This window comes from Bemisia tabaci, chromosome 10 (assembly GCF_918797505.1).
Source record: "Bemisia tabaci chromosome 10, PGI_BMITA_v3".
NCBI classification, from domain to species: Eukaryota; Metazoa; Arthropoda; class Insecta; order Hemiptera; family Aleyrodidae; genus Bemisia; species Bemisia tabaci.
This window is the reverse complement of record NC_092802.1, coordinates 30,208,717-30,229,937: the sequence shown is the minus strand read 5'-3', so window position 1 is coordinate 30,229,937 and position 21,221 is coordinate 30,208,717. Positions and strand designations below refer to the sequence as shown.

At 39.5% G+C, this 21,221-nt stretch overlaps 1 protein-coding gene across 1 annotated transcript; it reads right to left on the bottom strand.

Moving 5' to 3' along the window:
* Positions 1-13,234: 13,234 nt before the first annotated feature.
* Karl (lipocalin/cytosolic fatty acid-binding protein Karl) lies at positions 13,235-20,914 on the bottom strand. Its single transcript, XM_019042185.2, has 4 exons — positions 20,690-20,914; positions 18,558-18,789; positions 14,241-14,640; positions 13,235-13,555 (listed from the first exon to the last, which is right to left on the bottom strand). The coding sequence occupies exons 1-3, from the start codon at positions 20,897-20,899 to the stop codon at positions 14,324-14,326; spliced, it is 759 nt and encodes a 252-aa protein (XP_018897730.2). The 5' UTR covers positions 20,900-20,914; the 3' UTR covers positions 13,235-13,555; positions 14,241-14,323.
* Between the last annotated feature and the right edge of the window lie 307 nt (positions 20,915-21,221).

Here is a 21,221-nt window from a genome sequence, read left to right as displayed (position 1 = left end):
TGCACCTGGACGCGTATACTCAGAAAAAAAGCTCGGCCATGTAAACTGGAATTGAAATTGATAGACAAAGTGATAGACAAAGAAAATGTTGAGAAAATGGCAAGATTTTCTAGGGAAAACGGAAGGTTGCGACGGTAGACTACTCAATTGCATTCTACCAATGGCTCCATTGCCATAAAAAAAGCTCCAATAAACTGCTGACGGAAATTGAAATTGATAGGAGAAGCTGTAGACAAAGACAATTTTGAGGAAATGGCATGATTCTTTTGATGAGAACGGATGGTTGCAATGAAGAAGGATAGTGATAGACTAATCAATCGAAATTTACCAAAGGCCCCATTGCCATAAAAAAAGCTGCGCCTTATAAACCGCAGGCTGAAATTGAAATTGATGGACAAAGTGACAGACAAAGAGAATCTTTAGAAAATGGCACGGTTTTCTCGATGAAAAGTTATGGTTGCAATGGACGAAGAAGATTAGTGAGGTACTAATCAATTGCAATCTACCGATGGCCCCAATGACATAAAAAAGCTCCGCCATATAAACTGCTGGCGGAAATTGAAATTGATAGACAAAGCGGTAGACAATGCAAATTTTAAAGAAAAAGACACGGTTCTCTTGGTGAAAAGGGATGGTTGCAATGGACAAAGAAGGTTTCAGTGATAGACTAATCAATTGCAGTCCACCAATGGCCCCATTGCCAAACGTCATCTGGACCCCGATCATGCCCCTGTACGCGTACACTCAGAAAAAAAGCTTCATATGAAGTGTAGGCTGATAATGAAATTGACAGACAAAACACAAGACAAAGAAGATCTTGAGATAATGAGGCGATCTTACAGTGGAAAAGCGTGGTTGCAATTGACAAAAGAAGTCAAAGAAACAACAAGTTGGTTTTTGCAATCGCTAGCGATAGCAATATTCGTCATGGGAACTTTTGCTTCTGGGATATGAAAATTTTAAGGTACAGTTCGTTTGTAGTATCTTCAGAATTGAAGGGGCTATGTAATTTTGTATCGACATCTCTTTTTTAACATTTTTAATTTTTTTTCTTTGCATACAAGAAAGCTGTTATTTACCAATTATTTATTTTCGTTGGATTATGTATGGTTTTTGGAAGTTAACGCATTTAACTTTCAGTTTCGTTTTTTCGGCGTAAAGTATGATATTTTTACTCTACGCCCGGTTCATATGCCCGAATACGCATCATAACGACGGTGAAACTACCAAACCACGTATCTCGTTTGCGGTGTTTAAAAATCTCCGCTCACATTTTATTTTTTTGAAGTAGACCAAATCAATATCATTCCTTGAAATTTTCACAGAATTTTCTCCGCACGAAGAGGAAAAATCACGGAAATGTTCAAGACTGGACGTTAAGTAGCTTTTCATTTAAAAAATAAAGTATGACAGAAAGTCTGCGACGTCGCAAACCGAGATACGTGGTTTGGTAGTTTCACCGTCGATAAGTGACCTATGTGCTTCCTAAGTTGACATTTTTTTCATTCAAATAGATGTAACCGAAATGTTAGATGTGTACTACCTATACTACTTTCATGTCATTGCTTTATTTATTTATTTACTTTTTGCGTAGGTATAAATTGTTATTTTTTGCTGATTTTTTGAGAAAATATTGCTTTAAGAACGTGGAATGTAAATTAATTTTATTGAAAAAAAAAAAAAATACCATCATTAATTTGGGCGAACAGAGAAAATATACATCAATATTTGGGTCAACATCTCCCTGATTATATAAAGGATGAATATATTAGTATTTCTGTATCAAAAAACTTAGCTTTTGTCTTCAGAGATACGATGATTCTAGTCCCAGTCAATTTGTTTTATTGAAAAAACAAAAAAACAAAAAATAAATTAAAAAAAAAAAAACAACTGAAATGTTAGACGTACTATTTTCATGTCTTTCTATTTGTATCAATAGGTACTTTTTGCTTAACTTACGAACGTTGAATGCAAATTAACTTTATAGAAAAAAGAAAATAACGTCATTAATTTGGGGGAACATGTGGCTGATTATATGAAGGAGGTATATTCCAGTATTTTTGTTTAACATATTAACTCACGAGAAAATGTTCGTACATTTATCATCTACTATTAATTATTTTTTGATGATTAGTCTAAAACATTCAATACAACCATCAAAAAGTAGGACCAATTGTCGGGTATCGAACTCACGATCGCCGGGTGCCCGCATCTAATCACATGCACGAGGCAGTTTAGCCAACTAGGCTATGACGGATCCACGTAAGCGGGAGTAAAAATAGCATTTAAAAGACTTGGGCAATGGGCGGGACTTATCACAAGAGACCTTGACGCAGTTGACGCTTTGTTGCTGAGAGAAATGCGCATTGCTGTAGGAGCCATGGTTCGCACTGTTTTAATGCGTCTTGAGGTTCATCCCAGCACGCATTCCGATCGCGGCAGTTGAGCTAAGGCAATATTTGCGTATCCATGAATTAAATCAATCAATCGAGCTCTGATTTTGACTTCTTTATCCGTAACGAGTCCTCCAGAACAATTTTCCACCTTGTACGATGGGGTGCGGTGGCGTTTGCGGACGTGGCGTTTGCGGATTCTAAGAATCGGGTGGCGTTTGCGGATTCTCATATTTTGACGGTGGCGATTGCGGACAGGCGGAACAGGGCCGGTGGACTTTGCGGACCAGAGAATTTCGGCGGTGGCGATTGCGGACGGAGGGGTAGGCACGTACATATGCTGCCCCCCACCCCTGCGCTGTATATTAAAGAGAAAAATTACCGGAGAGGCTCTGGATTCCTTTTCGTGGATGTAGAATGAAAAAAATATTAGTATTAAACATTAGTATTATATTAGTATAAAAACATATGAGCAGTGAACATACAGTAAATTTTTAAAAAAGGCATATCAGAAATCGCAAGAAACTGAAAAATCGTCAGTTTCAGTCCATTTTTAGGATGAAAAACATGTTGTAAATTCTAGTCCAAAATTACTGAAAGTCAAAAAATTACATAGAAAAATGAAAACACTTTTTAATTTTTTGACTTTCAGTAATTTTGGACTAGAATTTACAACATGTTTTTCATCCTAAAAATGGACTGAAACTGACGATTTTTCAGTTTCTTGCGATTTCTGATATGCCTTTTTTAAAAATTTACTGTATGTTCACTGCTCATATGTTTTTATACTAATATAATACTAATGTTTAATACTAATATTTTTTTCATTCTACATCCACGAAAAGGAATCCAGAGCCTCTCCGGTAATTTTTCTCTTTAATATACAGCGCAGGGGTGGGGGGCAGCATATGTAGGTGCCTACCCCTCCGTCCGCAATCGCCACCGCCGAAATTCTCTGGTCCGCAAAGTCCACCGGCCCTGTTCCGCCTGTCCGCAATCGCCACCGTCAAAATATGAGAATCCGCAAACGCCACCCGATTCTTAGAATCCGCAAACGCCACGTCCGCAAACGCCACCGCACCGTACGATGGTTATATTTTTCAAATTTGAGGTGGGATAATGGCGGCTTCTCAAGAACACCGAGGTAGGCGATCTTTTGCACCAACGAACAGAAAACTGATGGCGAAAAATAACCAATCAGAACCTCCCAAAAAAAAGAATTTGCCTAAAAACGGAACTTCGTGGTTCTGCGCAGATTTACCAGTCAGACACGACATCTCAAGGTGGAAAAAAACTCGCTGAAAGCGAATTTTTAGCAATCAACACAACTTGACGTAGAGACATGATTGGCTAAAAAATACAACGGTTTTTGATACATCGGAAAATCAACCAAAAATCGGAGACTGGGCGAAACGCTCAAGGTCGCAGAGGTATAGGGAATCCCATAGCGAAAGCAACGGAACGATTCTAATATCATGGGGAACTCCGTTCCCATGACAATAATTAACTCCTTGATTGATGACAACCCATGGAAGCCCATATAATAATTGTATGTTAGTCATTATCTCTCTTTGTCTTTAACAACCAATCTGTCTCAACTATAAGGATTGCTCCTTTTTTCTTTGATTCTTTTGTCTATCACTTTTTCTATCGATTTCAATGATAAGACCGCAGGTATAGGAGTTACTGCCAGAGCTTAGGACGTTTTGAACTTCTAATCTGTCGCTTTAGAAAAGTATTTTGAATGACTGTCTTTGACGACCTCGGAGACTTCAACGACAGGGTAGGAAAGTAGGCAAAATTCACGCGAGTGAGGATTCCCAAACTGACTGGTTCCAGGGTATCAAAATATTAAAATCCATCCATCTCCTATTAAAATCTAACGATCAGCTCACTGATTAAACCTTAGAAAAAGTAAAAGTTGGCATTTTTACAAGAAAAATAATACATTCAGAAATTAAATTGTCCATTGATTTCAATATAGCCCACTTTAGGTAGAGTCCACGACAAGTAATACGCACTTTTAGGGTGAGATAGAAAATCCGACATCTTGTCGATTGCATTTACGTTACACGGGAAAGTGACGTCAGATGATCCTTTGTCGCCGTCTAGAAGTGCGTAAACTTATTTGGCATGGACTCATATGAGTTTGTTTAATGTTTTTTTAAATGTTACATGTTTAAAAAAAGCAAGGTGCTCTTGTTTTGCAGGAATTTTCCCTGTTTTTTCGAACGATATTATCCCGCTAAAAACGGTGTTTAAATTTTTGAATTTTGAGCTCCTATCTGAACACGTATCTCCGAGAAACCCAAGATGGCGTCTCAATATATCCCTTGTATCACGGCCATGCTGGGATCACCCGTTCCGCGTTTACTTCTGCCGCGACTTATCATCTTTGTGACTGTGCTTTAATAACGACTGTGTGGACCATGGATCGCGATAGAGGTAAAAAGTAATCGAGATCTGGGTACAAAGAGAGATCGAGACACTCAAAATCGTTCTCAAAAAACCCCCAACTTGTTGAATAGTATGGGCATTTCCAATGGTATACCGCCGCTCAAGTTTGGGTAGTATCGCAACTTTTATGGATTGGTAACCTTATTTACAACCTTAGGCTGGCTGAGCTATAAATTATGAAACACATAGTGAATGATAAAAATCGAGCTGAAAGCCAAATATTTTAGAGTATTCAACGACAAGATGTTAACACAACAAGCATAAAAGATGAAAATACAGCCCACAAAACAACGACAGACTTTGACCCAAAGGACTAGGGTCTTTAGTTCTTGATTGGTTTTTGGCCATTTTTATTGTTGCACCATGAAGAAAACCTTAGTCGAAACTATTGCCGTTGTGAATAATTTTTTATGAGTTGTATTTTCATATTTTACTTGTTGTGTTAACATCATGTAGATGAATACTCTAAAAGATTTGGCTTTCTACTCGATTTTTATCATTCACTATGTCTGTAACCTAATTTATTGGAGCACTAAGGCAAGTGATTGGGGTACTAACACAGTTGATTGAAAATGTCCAAGGTGGGACCTAACCCATACCTCTTACTCCTGTGCATTGCTCATTCTCAAATTTCTGTGTAAGAAACGAACTGACCTTTCCATGGGACCGAAATTTCCGTTCGTAGAGTCTTAATATTTTTCTCGCCCATTAGCACTGTGGTCCGAAGCTCCCGGAAGCGACATTTAGCCGATGCGGCACCGTCTAGTGGTAAACGATACGGGGACCGCAGCCACGGCAGAATCTCCTTCATCAGGACCATTAACCCGACCATTACCACTTAACCATCGCGCATCACCTATTAACCGTCGCCCGAGTTAGATCTTCCATTTTTCATCTGCTCCTCACTACGCTCCACGGCCCTGATGCCGAACTTCCGGTAGTATGAATGACCATGGGGATTAATGGGTGAAATCAAATACACGTTTACATTTTGTGTCGATTATATCCAATCGGGCCGTTGGAAAAACTAGGAATTCCTTTGAAAACGTAGGTGATTTCAAATTAAAAGGAGAATCTGCACGATAAATCATTTAATAATTGCTTCATCTGAGCAATGAAAAAAAATGTGCTGGATTTGACACAGTGATACGAGTATGGCAAGAAACACCGGACTCAACGGTAACATTTACTATATTATGGTAAGTATCATCAGAGTTTTGGTGAATACTACTGTAATTATAGTTATTTTCACTAAATAGCATCACTGTGAAAAAAATCAAGTAGACTTATAGTCGAGGTTACCATACTTTTTTTTCAGTGAGAGTGTTTGAAGAGCAGTATTTTTAATTCTTTTTCTCAGGTATGGGAAATTGTATAAAAATAGATTCGAAAGTGAGAAAATTCACCGCCTTGTGACGTCATCTAGCGGCATTTTCCATTTAATCACTTGAATTTTAGCAGATTAGTCATTTTGCTATATCTCCTCTATTAATGGGTCAATTCATGAGCCGCGGCTATTCTCGTGTTCAGGTTATCCGGTAGTTTCCACTCAAACACGAAATTCATCAAATTTCAAATACCTGCAAATTCTCTATTATAGCAAGAAACGCGGTTTTTGAGCTTTAAAAAGCCGTCAACTGTTTTTAACTGAAAAAGAGGTTTAGAGTTGAAACCATAAAGAGAACATTTCTCATTAGCCTGAAGCTTTTGAGGTCGTATGGAGAGCCAATCCATGGTTTCAATTAATTACTTTATGATTAAAACCCACCTCTGATATGGCAACAAAGGAGCCATTCACCTTCTGGATCGACTGTACACGATTCCTATAGGAGGGAATCATTATCAGGATATGATGACTCATCTTCCCGAGACACATCGTAAATCGGCCAATTGGCGAACCTAACAAGAGCATCTACAAGTTTTGCTGTTCTGGGGATCGTGAGGGCTGAAGTCGAAAAAAAGGAGCTAGAATTTTAACACAGAGGATCTTCAGTTATGCCCCCCCCCCCCACCTTAAAGACAAGTTACAAGCCGTTTTGTTTTAAACTATCAGTAACTTTTCTCCACTTGCTCTGATAAGGGCGTGAACATTCAAATCCCTTCCAGCAATCTTCCAATTTTAAATGAAATGTTGCAAAGTAGTGCAACTTTATATCTGCGATGAGACTGCATGGAACGTATCTCTCGGTTCGCGACGTTCCAAGTTCCCTGCCGTGCACCATTTTTTAAATAAGACCATACCTATCGTTATTTTTTTATAAACTACCTTGATTTTTCTGCTTTGTGTAAAGCGCAAGCCATGAAAATTTCAAGCAATGAAGTTGGTTTGTTATTCTTTGATACAACGTAATTGAAGGATGTAGGTGACATTTGGAAACGCCGCAAACGAACGCCGATACGCGATCCTGCGAGTTCACCGTCAATATTCTTTCAAAGAAAAAATGTTTGAGTTGTAACTATTATGATAGCTTCTCCTTCTTCCCCCTCGTTCTCCTCGTCCTCCTCGTCCTCCTATCGTCCTCCTATCGTCCTCCTATCGTCCTCCTATCGTCCTCCTCGTCCTCCTCGTCCTCCTCGTCCTCCTCGTCCTCCTATCGTCCTCCTCGTCCTCCTATCGTCCTCCTCGTCCTCCTATCGTCCTCCTCGTCCTCCTATCGTCCTCCTCGTCCTCCCTGTCCTCCGCCGCCTCCACCACCTCCGCCGCCTCCGCCCCCGCCGCCTCCTCCACCTTCTCTGCCTCCTCCGCCTCCTCCGCCTCCTCCGCCTCCTCCGCCTCTTCCTGAGGAGGTGACGGAGGCGGCGGAGGAGGCGGAGGAGGCGGAAGAGGCGGAAGAGGCGGAGGAGGCGGAGGAGGCGGAGGAAGCGGAGGAGGCGGAGGAGGCGGAGGAGGCGGAGAAGGCGGAGGAGGTGGAGAAGGCGGATTAGGAGGAGGAGGCGGAAGAGGTGGAAGAGGCGAAAAAGGCGGCGGAGGTGGATTAGGGAGAAGAGGTGGCGGAGAAGGCGGCGGAGGCGGTAGAGGAAGATGAGGAGGACGAGGAGGACGAGGAGGACGAGGAGGACGAGGAGGACGAGGAGGACGAGGAGGACGCGAAGGACGAGGAGCACGAGGAGGACGATGGGAGGACGAGGAGGACGAGGAGGACCAGAAGGAAGAAGGAGAAGCTATCATAAAAGTTTCAACACCAACATTTTTTCATTGAAAGAATATTGACGGTGAGCCCGCAGGGCCGCGTTTCGGCGTTCTTTTGCGGCGTTTCAAAAAGTCGCCTCCAATTAGGTTGTACCAAAGAATAACAAACCAACTTGATTGCTTGGAATTTTCATAGCTCGTGCTTCACACATGGAAGAAAAATCAAGGTACGGTTTATAAAAAAATGTTGATAGGTATGGTCCCATTTAAAAATATAGCACGACAGGGAACTTGGAACTACGCGAACTGAGAGATACGTTCCATGCATTTTCACCGTAGATATAAAGTTGCACTACTTCGCAACGTTTCATTTCACTTTGATTCCCTCCATTTTGATAAACGCTGGCAAGGCGAATTCTGGCATCCTACACAATATCATCATCTAATAGGCAAGTTAATAGGATCAAGGCTGACACTGTTCCGGTGAATCTATTTGTGCCTACGCTTTATATCCCGATACGCTATGGACGGTTTTTGGGCAATTTGTATTTTCCACAATCTAGTGATTGAATGGGTCTATTTTAAATCCCTATGTCTTGTGAGAGAAATCTATTCTTGATACGGAGTTTAAAGCAAATCCTTCGTCGATCAATCCTGCACCAATAGCTCAAGACAGCGAGCTGATTGAATTTGAATAAGCATTCTCCGGACTTTTTTTTCCTCCATCATACGATATCACATCGTCGACCTCCAGAAATGAGGACGTTTTACACGGGGTGATGGACCCTGTCTTCCGTATAAATCAATGCTTTCCCGAGCTCACCTCAGAGTGTAGTTACGCCCTTATGTCAGCCAAGCAACGACATATTCGACAGTAAGTGTGTAAGCATGTATCACAGGCGCATCAATTTTTCAAGAATGTCAAAACTCGATTAAGCTTGTGAAACGAGTAAACACTTGTAAAACCGAGACGTATCACAACTTCATTTTTAACCGGCAAACAAAAAGTTAAACAAAATGGATAAAAATAAGGAAAAATATGATTTATTTTATCGTCTGCCTCTTGCCTGAAGAGTTATGATATTAACAATTTAACTGTAGCGTCTTTTGACTCAAAAGGTTCGAATTTCGATCGATATAATCTTCCTTATTTTGAGTTGATTATTCGCAAAATTTGTCTGCTCCTGTATTTGCGAGTTAAGTCTAGTTGCAGCCATGAACTAAATCTTTGCTTCGATAAAACATGCATGGCAATACCATCAGCTGAAATTGAAACATCGAAACAGCACAAAATATAGTTCAATACTGACTAAAATGAAGCTTAAGATGATTTTTTCAAAGTATTCAGTTTCCTTCAAATTCTAAATTCCCTTCCAGAGAGCACATGTTATCACTCTTAAAATATTGCACAATTAATCAAATCAATATTTTGCTCTCTACGTAGATCTGGCTTTGTTTGCTCGGTGCTGATGGCGTCCGCCGCAAGGATCGCCCTACGTATAATCTTTTCAATGGTGAACCAACTCAATTATCCCTCATAATACCAGTTCAGGCAATTTTTACAACAACATACAATGTTTCTCCTAAAATACACTGGAGGAGGTAATTATGTAACGCGAGAGGTTCTAATGAACGTTTCAATGGTGATCCAATGAAGTATCAATGGTGGTTTTCAGCAATTTTCGCACGTAAATGTTAATAGACGCCAATTTTACTTGAAAAATATCCGAAAGGGGTTTTCTAAAGTATCTAGGCAAATCTTTCCAAACCTAAACCGCCAACGTTTATCAAAGATCTACTGGAAAAAAGTATGACGAATTTTACCAGAATTATGGTAAATTCTATAATGAGCCTACTCTGTTTTCGACACAGTTATACTGCAGGGTAAACATAGCAAGACATTACGTAGAACTTACCATAATTTCGGAGAATAGTATTTGATTTACGTTTTTTACTACCACTAGAGTCTGTTAGTGATTACCATACTCATATTACTGTCGCTCAACCAAACTTTTCTTCTCAGAGTCGTTGTCCAGTTTGCTGTGCTACGGAAGAACACCGTATGAGCCATCAGGCGTTTCCAAATTTCCCTCAACAAATCACGAGGATTAAACAAAATTGAGGAGATCTTCGGAAAAAGGGCACGTAATTTGGGGCAAAAATTGCGTTTGAGAGAAATGCATTTGACGTTTTGATCATTACTCTATGGCCACTAACAGTGACTTTCGTTTGAAACCGGGAGTCCAAGCTGCGATGAAAGGTACCATCAGTGGCCAGAAATTAATGATGGAAACTTAAAATGCATTTTTCTTAAACGTTATTTTTTGCTATGTGCCCTTTTTCCGGAAAGCTCCTCAATTGGTTAATATTTCTCTCTCGTATATTTAGAGGATATCATTCATAATTTGACCGGAAAAGTCTGAAAATTTCAAGGAAAATTATCATAGCTTTCTTCAAAAATCATTATTTTCTGAGAGGAAATTTGGCAACATTCGAATGCTCATTCGGCGTTTTTACTTAGCACGGAATCATACGTCGTTTTTCCTTAGCACGGCAGCGTTGCAGGGTCAATCATTTCGTCGGGGACGGGAAGGGGTCCAAGGGGGGGGGGGGACAAGGGGGGGGCGAGGGCGGCGGCTTACTGGGTGGGCTAGCCCTAGGCACGGGGTCGCGAAGTGGAGTGACAGTGCTCCATCTATCTTCGATCCCGATACGGATCTCGGTTCTGCGCATGCGCGGGGCCAGGACCCAGGGCCCCCGAGTGGCGGACCCGGAAAATATTCGGGGAGCCCGCAATTCGCCCGGCCAAAGCTCCGGGCCTGGCCCGGGTGTAGCAAGGTTTCGGTCGTGCACGAGAGAAACGCCTCATGAGCAATCGGGTGTTGCCGAGTTTCTACTTAAAGAATACGCACGAGATACTTGAAAATTTGTGATCTATCTCTTTTATTCGAGAAGTTTAGGAATTCAGGGGCAAAAAGCCATTTCCCCTTATTTTCAAAGAGTCCGGATGCAAAAACAAAAAAAAAAAAAAAAAACCAATTAAAATTGAAGAAACAAATTAAATTTAAAAATGTCCGAATGAAAAATTACCAAGACGTTCATTCCATTTTTCTAAAGTTACGAAAAATTCAACTTTTTTTCAAGGTAATTTAGGGTCATTTACGGATGAATGGAAGCAGAGTCAAAATTGGACTACATTTTGCAATTTGGAACTATAAATCCTAGCCCAGTTTAAAAACAACGTATGTGCCATTAGTTCCCCTATGCGCATACGTGTTTTTTCAAAAGAGCCAGAATTTATGGTTCCAAATTATTGCAAAATGCAGTCCAATTGACTCGTATCCACGATTCAATTGAATACAATTGAAAATTTCAAAATAACATATTATAAAATTCACTTGAAAATTAATATTTTATCAGGAAAACTTTGGCAACAATCGAATGTCCATACGATTTTTCTTCATAAAGCGGCGGTATCATCTCCCCGGAGTAAGTGGATTTTCGTGAGTCAGGAGGGGATCTCCACGAATGGACCCGCGATGAATTGTCCGAACCAATTGATTTATAATCGAATGATTTCTATCGATAAATTCATATCATGCAATGTTATTTATCAAAGAGGGTGTCTTCAAAGGATATCGGTGTAGAATTAATGATCCATCAACAAAGTTCAGTTTGGGAATTGAATTGAGTCGAACAATCAAGAATGTTTCCATGGATTTTTTTAGGATGACGGACCTAAGCGTGATATTATGATCCAAAACCGGTGACATATCGAAAAAGACACGCATACAAGATCAGAAAATAATAGGAAACTCAATGGAGTTTGCAGAGTGCGAATGAAAAAACGCAGAACTTGCAAAAACCACCTAAGGTTTTATTTCAAGCTGTGGTCCTTTAGTTATTTTAAACTCTAAGTTTAAAAGACTCAAGACGTGGAACTCGTAAAATGTGTCAGATAAAGATATAGATGCATGCCTATTAGGAATCAGGAGAAGGAGAAGACGAAAAGAGAAGGACAGATTGAGAAGAGGATGGGAAAAGAAGTAAGGATACAGAGTAAAGAGAAAGAATCAAAGAATATAGGGAATATAAACAAGGGAAAGAAGGGGAGAAGGGTGATGAAAAGGAATATGAATAATACAGGAAGGAGAGAAAGAGGAGGAGAAGGGTGATGAAGAGGAATAAGAATAATACAGGAAGAAGAGAATGAAGAGGTAGAAGAAAACGACGGAGAAGAGGTCAAAGAATAATTTATTTTTCTTGTCTTTATTTTCCATCGATTCTGCTTCTTATTTTTCTTCTTCATCCTTTTTGTTCTTTTCTTTCCTCTTCTTTTTCGTCTCCTTCTTCCCTGAGTCTTCCTAATTCCTCGTTATCAGTCACTTTTTTTCTTCTTCTTTTGATTCTTTTTTCTCTGATCCCTAATGTATTCTCATCTTATAAAATACTTCAGGAGTCGTGCGAGAGTTATCATGTGTGGAATCTTTCAGACTAAAGCAATTCCTCCTAAAAGATAATGGTCATTTGCTCAATACGGATCCCACTTACGTACCGTTTAACCTTTTATCAATATGGATTTAATTGCAAAAATGTGAAAGAAAAACATCTTTAATTTTTTATTTCAAGTTTCGGGGAATAGAATGCACCTATGTTTAGTCTAAACTGCCTTTTTTCGAAGCAATATAAGTGTATTTTAACATGTCACAATTTGTCACCTCTTTACCCCTTAAATACACTCTGTATATCACAGTGGACCGCCAAATTGGGAGCACAATGCGCACGGGTGACTCGAACGATATCTTAACATCGTTAAAACGCCTTCAAATCGAGAGGTATACATTTTCTCCTACTCCCCCACATGGGTTGCGTCTCACTCTGTTTAAGGAGTTCTAGCATCGGTTAAGTATACGAAAACACGCAGTTGAATGTCGGATTCTGCCTTTGAATATTTATCCGCCTTAAAATAAAGACAAAGGTACACAGGTAGCCCAAAACGAAAATAGTAAAAGCAAAACAAGAGAACAGTGGAAACAAGGATAATATACATAAAAAAATACGCGGGACGTTTCGGTGTCTCGCGGCACCATTATCAACTGCTAAAAAAGTACAAAAATAAAAAAGAAATTAAAATCAAAAGAGACCAGCACGGCGTTATATGGTGATGAAAGGCTGCAGTTATTTTTTCCCCCTTAAAAGAACGACGATAGAGAATAGCGAGAAAAAAAAATAAATTAAATCAATTTGAAATGAATTCAAAGAATTTTTCGACATTTAGGGTCTTTATTCGATCTATTACAAATTGCAATCGCCAAAACTTCAATACATTAACGGCTGTTTAGTTAAGTATAGTGACATAAAACTTTTTCTGAAAGTTATTATAGGCATCATAAGGGTGTTTTTGAAAAAAAATCACCTCGAAAACGTCATGATTTTGAAAAAACGGAGCTGATCACCAATACTTCAAGACAGCATTTCCGGTCATTTTCCATCGATGTATTTCCGGGACCTTTCGAATTCAGTTACAGTAAAAACATGATCGACCGCCGATAAGAATGTGGAAACTCAAAATCATCTGAAAACATTAAAAATGCATTATTTTATTACTTCATTTACCCAGAGAGGAAACGGACGAGTTGAACAGGTTCAAGATGAACTTGAGGTACTCTGTATTCATATAAGAGGGAGCGGTATTTCCGCACGAGTTAAGTTAATCATAAATAAAATTTGATTGTTTTTAAAAAAAAACTCACTTGCGACGATTTTTTAGTCGACTGGCATGAGTTGCACCGCTAATAAGTCGCATGCCCAAAATGCGTCCGCTCGTTACACTGGGAAAAAAACTTACTGGATGTAGAGTCCAGACTCTTAAAAACATCGACGAGAAAGAGTACTCTTGATTCAATCAGAATCTAGCTTAAATCAAGAACCAAGCCTCTTAATTTAAGCTGATTTCGTTTTGATTCAAGCAAAAATTCGATTGAATCAAGAGTATTTTTTCTTGTCAATGTTTTCAAGAGTCTGTACTGTAGATCCAATGTGTTTTTTCCAATGTACTTTAAAAATCGTCGTAAGTGAGTTCTTCTTTTTAAATATTTTGAATTTGTTTTAAGAATTACACTGTAATCTTATTCCACACTTTTTACATACTTGAGATCTCAACTAGAACCTGAACATTTATTTATATGCCTCTATACGAATTGTATTCATGTCTAAAAAAAAAAAAAAAAAAAAAAAAAAAAAAATCTTATTCCACTGACCTCTCTTGCGTCCTTCTCTTCGAGTGCAGAATAACTTCCGATCAGCCTCATTTTTAGGGCAGATCATCCTTCTTCACGCCAGTTCACTCATGGATCCTTTGAAGCGGGTGTCTACGCGCGCTTTTCTGAACACTGTTCGTGAGCCCGGACCCGTAGTGGAGGACGCGGTCCGGGTTAGCGCAGTGAGTCTGCTCCATGTGGAACATGTACTCGAGGTCCACGTCGTAGCGGGGCAGCTTATCTCGCAGGAAGTTGATGACGTTTTCCGGGAGCTGCGGCTCCTTGCTCAGGATGAAGCTGGACAGGTAGCGCGGGCTCCCGGTTTTCTCGGCGCAGTGAAGCAGTAGCGTCCAGGACTTGTAGTCCGAGTCCAGAACGTAAGTGTTGTATACGCCTTCGTCTATAACAAACAATGGATAATTTACAGGCGTCTGAAATTTCGTAAATTTTAAATTTATCATGAAACTACTTCGAGAATGGAAATGTTGCATGTGTGAGGAATTTGCGATTTGACTGTTGATTCTTATGTAAAAGTTCGCGAGAAACACGATGGTGCTCCTGGTTTTCTCTGAAATTAAGTCCCAAGCTCAAAAAAAGCTCTCAAGTTGAGGCCAAAATGGAGGGGAACCCCACGCTATCTTGAAAGTCCACCTCTACATCAAGATAAACTCTCCATGCAAAGATAGGGAGCAAATACATTTACAGGGCTGCCACTTTATTTGGGAACTCCAAAACTGAAAACACCGCAACCCTGTCAATGTATTTGCTCCCTATCTTCGCATGGAGAGTTTGTCTTGATGTAGAGGTGTAGTCTCAGGATAGCGTGGTATATCTCTCCATTTTTGCCTCAACTTGAGAGCTTTTTTTTGAGCTTGAAAGTTAATTTCAGAGAAAACCAGCGGCACCATCGTGTTTCTCGCGAACTTTTACGTAAGAATCAACAGCCAAACGCAAATTCCTCACACATGCAACATCTTCATTTACAGGGTTCTGAAATCGCGTAAATTTTAAGTTTATGATGAAACTACTTTGAGAATTGACCACGAGGGTATTCTTGGTTTCTTTTTTTTTTTTTTTTTTTTTTTTTTTTTTTATTAGTGTTAAGCGAACTTTCACAATGAAATTATACACTTTGTTTCTAAATTCAAAATAAATGTGTGAGTACAAACGACCGGGTAGTCTGTAACTTATCTAAATGGTTAGAAATAATTGGTTACTAAAATTAATGGTTCAAACCAAGGGGCTGGCCAGTTCCCACGGTTTCACCCGTTTGAGGCGTCTAAACTCATTTGAGTTGTCAAGTAATAGTAAAGCCTCGGTGTTAGGATGGTGATGGAGCCGTCTCTCATAGTTGGTTGCAACTTTAGTTATAAATTGCGAGACGGTCTCCATCCCCAGGTCTCTATGGATATCAGAGTTACGTTCATACCATCGTGCTCCGACTATCTGTCTCAGAGCACGATTTTGGACTCTTTGTAAAATTTCTATATTGGACCGTGCTGCACACCCCCAGATTTGAGCTCCATATGCCCATGTGGGTCGTACAATTTGTTTATATAATAGAAGCTTATTACTAATACTTAACTTAGATTTTTTACCTATTAACCAATACAATTTTTTAAGTTTGAACAAGCATTCTTCTCTTTTGATTTTTATGTGTTCCTTCCACTTTAACTTAGTATCTAGGTGTATACCTAAATACTTGGCCACTTCTGAAGGTTTTAATAGGACTTTATTGAATATAATGTTAATGTCCTTGATACTACGGTTAGAGAATATCTTATAAATAGTTTTTGCACAATTAAGTTTGATGTCTTTTTCACTCGTCCAGTTATAGAAATTTTGAAGGTTATCTTCAAGTTCAAGTGTAGCTAATTCCTGACTTTTATTGCTAGACAAATACGTAGTATCATCAGCATACTTTCCTAAGAGGGATTTTCTGGTTGGAGCGGGAATATCTGAGGTAAACAGTAAATATAGCAATGGGCCTAGAACTGAGCCTTGCGGGACTCCTGCCAGAATTGGTTTTTCGTCCGACAGTGCCTCACCTACTCTAACTCGGAAAGTTCTGTCAGAGAGATACGATTGGATTAATCTAACATGACAAGCAGGGAGAAGATTTGCTAACATTTTAATAAGGAGTTTATGAGAGACTTTATCAAATGCTTGTGCAACGTCTAAGAATGCAGAGACGCAATATTCTCCTTTTTCAAGGGCTTTTTCAATAAAATTGGTTACTCTATGTATTTGTTCAATGGTAGAGTGTTTAGCTCTAAAACCGAATTGAATAATTTACAGGCGTCTGAAATTTCGTAAATTTTAAATTTATCATGAAACTACTTCGAGAATGGAAATGTTGCATGTGTGAGGAATTTGCGATTTGACTGTTGATTCTTATGTAAAAGTTCGCGAGAAACACGATGGTGCTCCTGGTTTTCTCTGAAATTAAGTCCCAAGCTCAAAAAAAGCTCTCAAGTTGAGGCCAAAATGGAGGGGAACCCCACGCTATCTTGAAAGTCCACCTCTACATCAAGATAAACTCTCCATGCAAAGATAGGGAGCAAATACATTTACAGGGCTGCCACTTTATTTGGGAACTCCAAAACTGAAAACACCGCAACCCTGTCAATGTATTTGCTCCCTATCTTCGCATGGAGAGTTTGTCTTGATGTAGAGGTGTAGTCTCAGGATAGCGTGGTATATCTCTCCATTTTTGCCTCAACTTGAGAGCTTTTTTTTGAGCTTGAAAGTTAATTTCAGAGAAAACCAGCGGCACCATCGTGTTTCTCGCGAACTTTTACGTAAGAATCAACAGCCAAACGCAAATTCCTCACACATGCAACATCTTCATTTACAGGGTTCTGAAATCGCGTAAATTTTAAGTTTATGATGAAACTACTTTGAGAATTGACCACGAGGGTATTCTTGGTTTCTACATACATGAAAGTAGCTGCTACATTGCATTCTGGTGTTCTGCGACGCTCAAACGCCACGCGTGCCAATGTTCTTAAAAATGATCGGGGTAACTGACAATGCAACATATCTTCGTCAACGTCCAGCCGTGAGAGCAGGGCCGGATTAAGGGGGTGGTCATATGGGCCGCGGCCCATGGCGGCAAAATTTAGGGGGCGGCAAATTTTGCAATCTTTTTGAATTTAGGTATCAAAAAAAGACAGGAAAAAATCGGATTCAGAGTAGAGTAAAAGTATAGTAATTTCTAATTTTGCCGTCCTTCGGTGATACAAGAGACAACACCCTGAGGCCCATTTGTAAGATCTCTTGTCAACCTCTAGTCACCAAACCAGTGGTCAGACTCTGACCAGCAGTCAATCTGCTAATCAGCCTAATTACTGGTTTGCGAGAAAGAACAAACGCTGACCGGGACTTGACCTGAAGGAAACCGGGAGTCACACCTTTACCTCTGGTCAGCTCAATCCACCAGTTTGACAAGCACCTGACCAGAGAACTTACAATCGGCCCTTAATTAGTCGAGTTAAGAGAGAAACCAAACACGAAATTTGATCTGGAACGGAGCGGCGCGACGCGACGGTCGGCATGAAACACATAGCGCCTACAAGACTACATGAATACTTCACGCATTGCGCCAAACAGTGTGGTCAGCAGCGGTCGGCGTGAAACGCATAGCGCCTACAAGGCTGCATGAATACCTCACGCATTGCGCGAACACAGTGCGGTCGGCGCGGCGGCGGAAGTTAAAATTTTTAACCACATGTATGTTTGTTCTTTCATAATTTTTTCGTTCTTTTTTATAAATGGAAGGCCTTTTCCAAACAGGGATGGGTTCACGGAACTGAACTCTTGTTAGTGTTGACAGGGTTTTCACAAAAAATGTGCCCAACACGAGGAAACGCATCTTATACACCCCTCCCCCACCGGCATGTTCACTTGATGGTTTTCATAGATCGTATTCGACAGATCACACAGGTGAAATTATATTGATATCGATTGGTTCAATATGTAACCAAAGCCTCAGAAGTCAATTTAGAAATCTGAGGTAACAGGTCTTATGTGATCGAATTTTTATTCTCTCGAGTACCGAATGGCAATGAAAAGTGGAATTGTAAGGAATTTTATCATTTTCAGCTTTTCCAAATTAAATGTTTAAATTTTCGTTTAAGGTCATGTTGTATTGGTTTGAACCAAACGATACATCAAACCACTGTCGAATACGATTTCAGTTCTGTGCCTAGACATGGTTTTTACACTTCTTCATTTGTTTGGAAGGTGGGACTATCAAAACACAGTACTTTCAGACGCGTGAGTGACCCACTGAATAGACGATAAATAATAACTTACATATGTCCTCGGCATGTATCCAGTGTGCCAACTGCTTCCTGTCAGGGATCCGCCAGGTGATGTTGCCAAAGAGCACCTCTTTCTCCGGGTCGTCTTTGTAGCTGTACGTGAAGTACATGCTCACGGTCCAATCTGGAGGCGGCGAAACCGTGAACTCGGCTTGCATGCAGCGGAATGATAACTCTTCCTCCGACATGGCGTAATAGTCGATCACGTACCAGTATCCTGCCAACTGAAATTGAAATCGTTATTAACAACATAGATATAAATTCGTGCGAAGCAGCCCGAGACAATGGTAACAGGAAAACCAAAATTAAGTTGAAACGTCCGTATTATCACCCAACAAATTGGGGTAGTTTCACAATTTTAAGGTATAGATCCCAACACTTTTATCCATATTTCAACTATTTTTTTGTAATCCACCGGGGACAGCATTTTATGATATTTTCCAGTTACTGAGAGAAGTAAGAGTTGTGACATTTTTAGGAACGATATAAGATTCCATTCTGGATTTTGCGATAAGTAACGTAAAATGCATTAAAGCTGATTCTGGTTTTATATACATCGATGGCCAAAGTGCAAAACCTCGAATCTTCTTTACGATGTCTGTCCATATTTCGAGAAGAAACAACCCAACTTTGATGCTTGAAATTTTTACGGAATATTCTGGTAACGTCGGAGAAAAATCAAGGGAGTATTTGAGGAATAGTTACGAAAACCAGTTACCTAGTTTTCGACAGAAAACATGGAGTATGACGGGAAATCTGCAACGTTGCAAACGGAGACACGCGGTTTCGCACTTTGGCCATCGATATATCCAATTAATATTTTTATCATTACGCACTTATTCCCGATCACAAGAACTTGCTTTATCTGAGCATGCAATCAAACTGCAAACCAAGATTCCAGATACATCCGTCCATGACTAAAACTGTGCACCTCATTTTCTCCGTTCAAACTTAATGTGACTTGTTAATTGAGTTTCAGTGAATTTCGGTTTATCTTATGTTGTTTTTCCCCAGGCAAAGGTATACTATCTACATTCCACTGTTGCAAAATGTCCTTACGACTTCGTTTTTCTAATACAAAAATAATAGCGCAATTTCCAACAAAAATTTGACTCACTTTTCACTTTAATTCAAGAACAAACCTGCAATCTTTTCAATGAGAATTGTCCGATTGTTTCCAAGTAGAAATCAAGATGTTGAGTTTAAAAGCTTGATGCAAAAACGGCTTTTTTCGCCCCCCTCTCGAATTTCTTCAAACTTTGTCTTTTGATTACTCATACTTGAGCGCTTCTTTCCCCACATTTGCAGACCCCCCAAAAAAGTTTTTTGGGGGGATTTTTTTTAGGGCGGGCGCTGGTTTCAGCGAATTTCAGATATTATGTTTTTCTTTTTCCGAAACAAAGGTACTATCTACAATCCATGGATGCAAAATTCCCTTACAACTTCGTTTTTCTAATACAAAAGTAATAACTCAATTCTCAACAAAAATTGACTTATTTTTCACTTTAATCCAAGAACAAACCTGCGATCTTTTCAATGAAAATTGTCCGATTGTTTCCGAGTAGAAATAAATATGTTGAGTTAAATTTGGCAACGGTGAAATTTAGTTACGTTCCATCGTCCGAAAACGTCGAATCTTGCGGTGCAAAATTCCGCACTCTGTCTTGTGGTCCATTCAGCGTGGTATGGGGCGAGTTTATCAGAAAGGAACCAATCCACATGAAGTTAAAACTGAGAAAAAGAGGTTTGAAGTTTTATCCCTGCATACGGTTCAATGCAGAAAATGGAACTTAACCCCTCTCATCAAAAACTAATTCCTTTTTTTCGACTTTCAGTTTTTGGCAGGAGAAAATATACGGCTGGTGAAACTTAAAATTATTCTCAACTCGATTTTTCGAAATGTGGGATGGTTCCTTCCTAATAAACTCGGGCCATTTGAACGACATTTTATTTGGGCTATTGTTTTGTGCAGAAAAAGATAAGAGAGTGGAACTCAAAAACATTCTTAACTCGATTTTTTCTAAAATGTGGGTTGGTTCCTTTCTGACGAACTCGGTCTATTTAAACTACATTTTCTGTTGGTTGTTTTGTTCAGAAAAAGATAAGAAAGTGAAATTCACTAACCTCCTCGAGATTGAAATTGCGTAGGGATCGAACCGCTGGACATTTTGTTTTCACCGTTTTGATTTTGAAGGCATCTGAATCGCCGGTCAAAACGACGAGCACTAAACACGAGAGCACACCGAACCGCAAATGAAACATGTCTCCGTCAATTAAAAACAAACAAACGACTGAGCAACTGATTAACTGATTCTCTCGCCTCTTGCAATACATTTTTGCCACATACTACAGTTTAATCATATTTTTCGGCAGGAGATCAACTTTGTAAAATATTCTGGAAGCTTGATTAAAGACGTTAAACTAGAAAGTTGCGCTAGTCATAAAAATCGTATTTCGATCATCTCAGATTATATATTAACACAAATTGTACCGATTATTTTCCAAATCACGTGAGCGGTAATCTCTATTTCGGTGGTAGAGGGGTTGTTTTTTCTTTGTTTTTTCTGGTATAATCAATCATGTCTGATTTCAAAATAGCCTTTTAGAAGAACATGCATTTTTTGGAATTCGAAGATTGTCAACAAAGCGAATAAAA

What these genes read in the sequence shown, in the direction of transcription:
- Karl (XM_019042185.2), bottom strand. Translation starts at nt 20,899, where the DNA reads ATGTATTGCAAGAGGCGAGAGAATCAGTTAATCAGTTGCTCAGTCGTT. An exon ending in GCAATTTCAATCTCGAGGAG is followed by an intron (nt 18,790 to 20,689) that starts GTTAGTGAATTT and finishes TTTCAATTTCAG; the next exon opens with TTGGCAGGATACTGGTACGT. An exon ending in GATACATGCCGAGGACATAT is followed by an intron (nt 14,641 to 18,557) that starts GTAAGTTATTAT and finishes TGTTTGTTATAG; the next exon opens with ACGAAGGCGTATACAACACT.